This window comes from Echinops telfairi, unplaced genomic scaffold (assembly GCF_000313985.2).
Source record: "Echinops telfairi isolate 266 unplaced genomic scaffold, ASM31398v2 ScPeMD7_7459;HRSCAF=8497, whole genome shotgun sequence".
Classification (NCBI taxonomy): Eukaryota; Metazoa; Chordata; class Mammalia; order Afrosoricida; family Tenrecidae; genus Echinops; species Echinops telfairi.
This window is the reverse complement of record NW_022111359.1, coordinates 2497553-2499935: the sequence shown is the minus strand read 5'-3', so window position 1 is coordinate 2499935 and position 2383 is coordinate 2497553. Positions and strand designations below refer to the sequence as shown.

Genomic DNA, 2383 nt, shown 5'->3' with positions numbered 1-2383 from the left:
CCAGCAAGATAGACTGCCCTGCGGCTGCTGTCATCGGCCCAACTATAGCGACCATCCTGAGGATGGTACAGGACAAGGCAGTGCTTCCTTCCATTGTAGGTGGATGGCTAAGAGTCAGGGCCCACTGACCCCCATGTCCAGTAACCACCACGGTGCATAATGCTAACCATCTCTTCACATGCTTGTTGGCCACTGCTACACACCCTCTGGAGATGCCGCCTTTCAAGTTCGTTGAGCATATTCGAAGCAGGCTGGCTTTTTGTTGGGAGTTCTTTATAGACCAGACATGTGATTGCCCACCATCTCTTGTTCCGCAGGCTGTCTTCTCACACTGTGTGGGTAGTGCCTTCTCAAGTCCAGCAGCTTCCCCTGATACCAACCACGAGGGATGGGGCTGCCGAGCAGATGCCTCCACTCCATCCTGGACGATGGGATTATAGCACAATCTAAAAACTACCAGGGAGTAATCCCCACTCCTCAAAAAGGAGAGGTAGGCCAAATAAATTTGGGAACCTAAGACATAATCCAAGGGCTCAAAGATCTATTTCATGCTTTCTTCCTAGTGCCTGGTTACCGTTTTATCTGCTATGTTTCGGTCTTTGAGCCATCTCAACTTTAACGTATGGATATGGCATGAGGCCGAGACCCCATCACATTCCTTGTGATCTGTCTCAATAGAAGCGAGAGGTAGAGGACAAGGCAGTGCTGTGTACCCTTGTCAGCACCCACAACTCCCAGCTTGGCACCCAGCCCCATCCCTCGTGGTTGGTATCAGGGGAAGCTGCTGGACTTGAGAAGGCACCACCCACACAGTGTGAGAAGACAGCCTGCGGAACAAGAGATGGTGGGCAATCACATGTCTGACTGCATGCGGAGAGCCAGTCAACTCCACTCTCCTCCACTGGCCTCTAAGATCACGCGCACGCCAGGATTGCACTGCTGTGATTCCTGCAGCTTGGTAATAACGTTTGAAACCGGGAGCTATGGATCCACCCGCTCTGTTGTCAAAGCTGGTTTGGCTATCCTGAGTCCCCTTGGCCACCGGGACTCTGACAGGGCTTGCTTTGCACCGATCGGTATGCTGCTTTGAAGCCGACTGTCATTTTCACAACGTTACGTCTTCCCGTTGATGAACACGGGCTGGGCTTCCATCTTTGTAGGTCTTCTGTAATTTCTTCCAAAGAGCTCTGGCGGGACAGTGGTTTCGCTTCAGGCACCACCACATGTGCCACGAGAGGAAGACAAGGCTTCTAAAGGTTAACGTTTTGGAAACCCATAGGGGTAGTTTGGCCCTGTTCGAGCCACCATGGTTTGGGTGGTTCACTTTTCCTGCTTCTGTTTTTGGTGTGTAATCTTATGCATTCCCAGTGCACCCTTGTCAGCACCCACAACTCCCAGCTTGGCACCCAGCCCTGCCTCCACCTTAACCCCACCTTTGTGCGTATCCCCCTTTGCCCTGCTTTAGGCGCTGTGATGCTGTCTGTAGAGGTCATGAGCATGTATGGGTGAGAGGGCCCAGCCTCCAAGAGCCTCTTTGAAGAGAGTGAATGTGGCCAGAGGAGCACTAGGGAGCAAGTCCACGTCAGCACAACCTTCGCTGCAGCCGGGCTTTCTCTAGATGTGCAGTGCACACTCACAGCTACACAGAGGGCCTCGGCCCACCCCCACAGCCCTGAGACCACTGGCCGGGAGGCGCGCTCACCTGCGATGACCGTGTTCACGCACTCGTAGAGCAGGGACATGGCAGAGGTGCTAGAGAAGGAGAGACAGGCATGTGAGGCTGCATAGGAGCTCACTGGCCCAGGATCCATGCAGAGTGAGACACCCAATGCCCAGGGGCCACATGCCCAAGGGCACCATGTGGATGAGGACAAAGGGTCCAGCTCCTTCACTCATGCATGCAGCCTGACCACCAGGGCCAGCCCTGGAAGTTCAGACAGGTCAGAAAAGCCCTGATCCGGCCACACAGCTCTTGGACCATCAGGAAGCTATGGTAGGAGCCCTTAAGGCAGCCATGCGACCATAGTACACAGCGCCAGACTGAGCGTCTTACACGCACCTTCCCACCACTGCTGTGCTAACATGGGATTTAACGCACAAGGCCCTCTGCCCTGGCTTCCCACGATGGTCACCTGACAACTGAGGCAGACGCCCATCTGCTTCCTTTGTGAGCTTCTGTGGAGGAATCCTGTGGGTGCCCTCCACAGCTGCCCACTCTCCCAGGGGCAGCCCCCACAGCTCCTCCTGACCCAGCAGCTGTGGCCCAGGCAGCGTGGGCCCAGGTAGGCCAAGCTCACCTGTGGATTAAGTTGGTGAGTGGTTCGATCAGCTTCTTGCCCAGTCTTGGTTCTAACGGCGTCAGAGCACCAAACTGCAGGGTGGA

General features: G+C 55.0%; 1 protein-coding gene across 1 annotated transcript in view; it reads right to left on the bottom strand.

Annotated features, from left to right (window-relative positions):
* AP3D1 (adaptor related protein complex 3 subunit delta 1) overlaps positions 1 to 2383 on the bottom strand; it is a 23412-nt gene that overhangs the window by 13523 nt on the left and 7506 nt on the right. Inside the window, exons 7-9 of the mRNA XM_045300042.1 lie at positions 2298 to 2371; positions 1274 to 1752; positions 1118 to 1187 (exon numbers count right to left, since the gene is read on the bottom strand). Coding sequence (XP_045155977.1) covers positions 1118 to 1187; positions 1274 to 1752; positions 2298 to 2371 — 623 coding nt within the window. The remainder of the gene's footprint in view (positions 1 to 1117; positions 1188 to 1273; positions 1753 to 2297; positions 2372 to 2383) is intronic.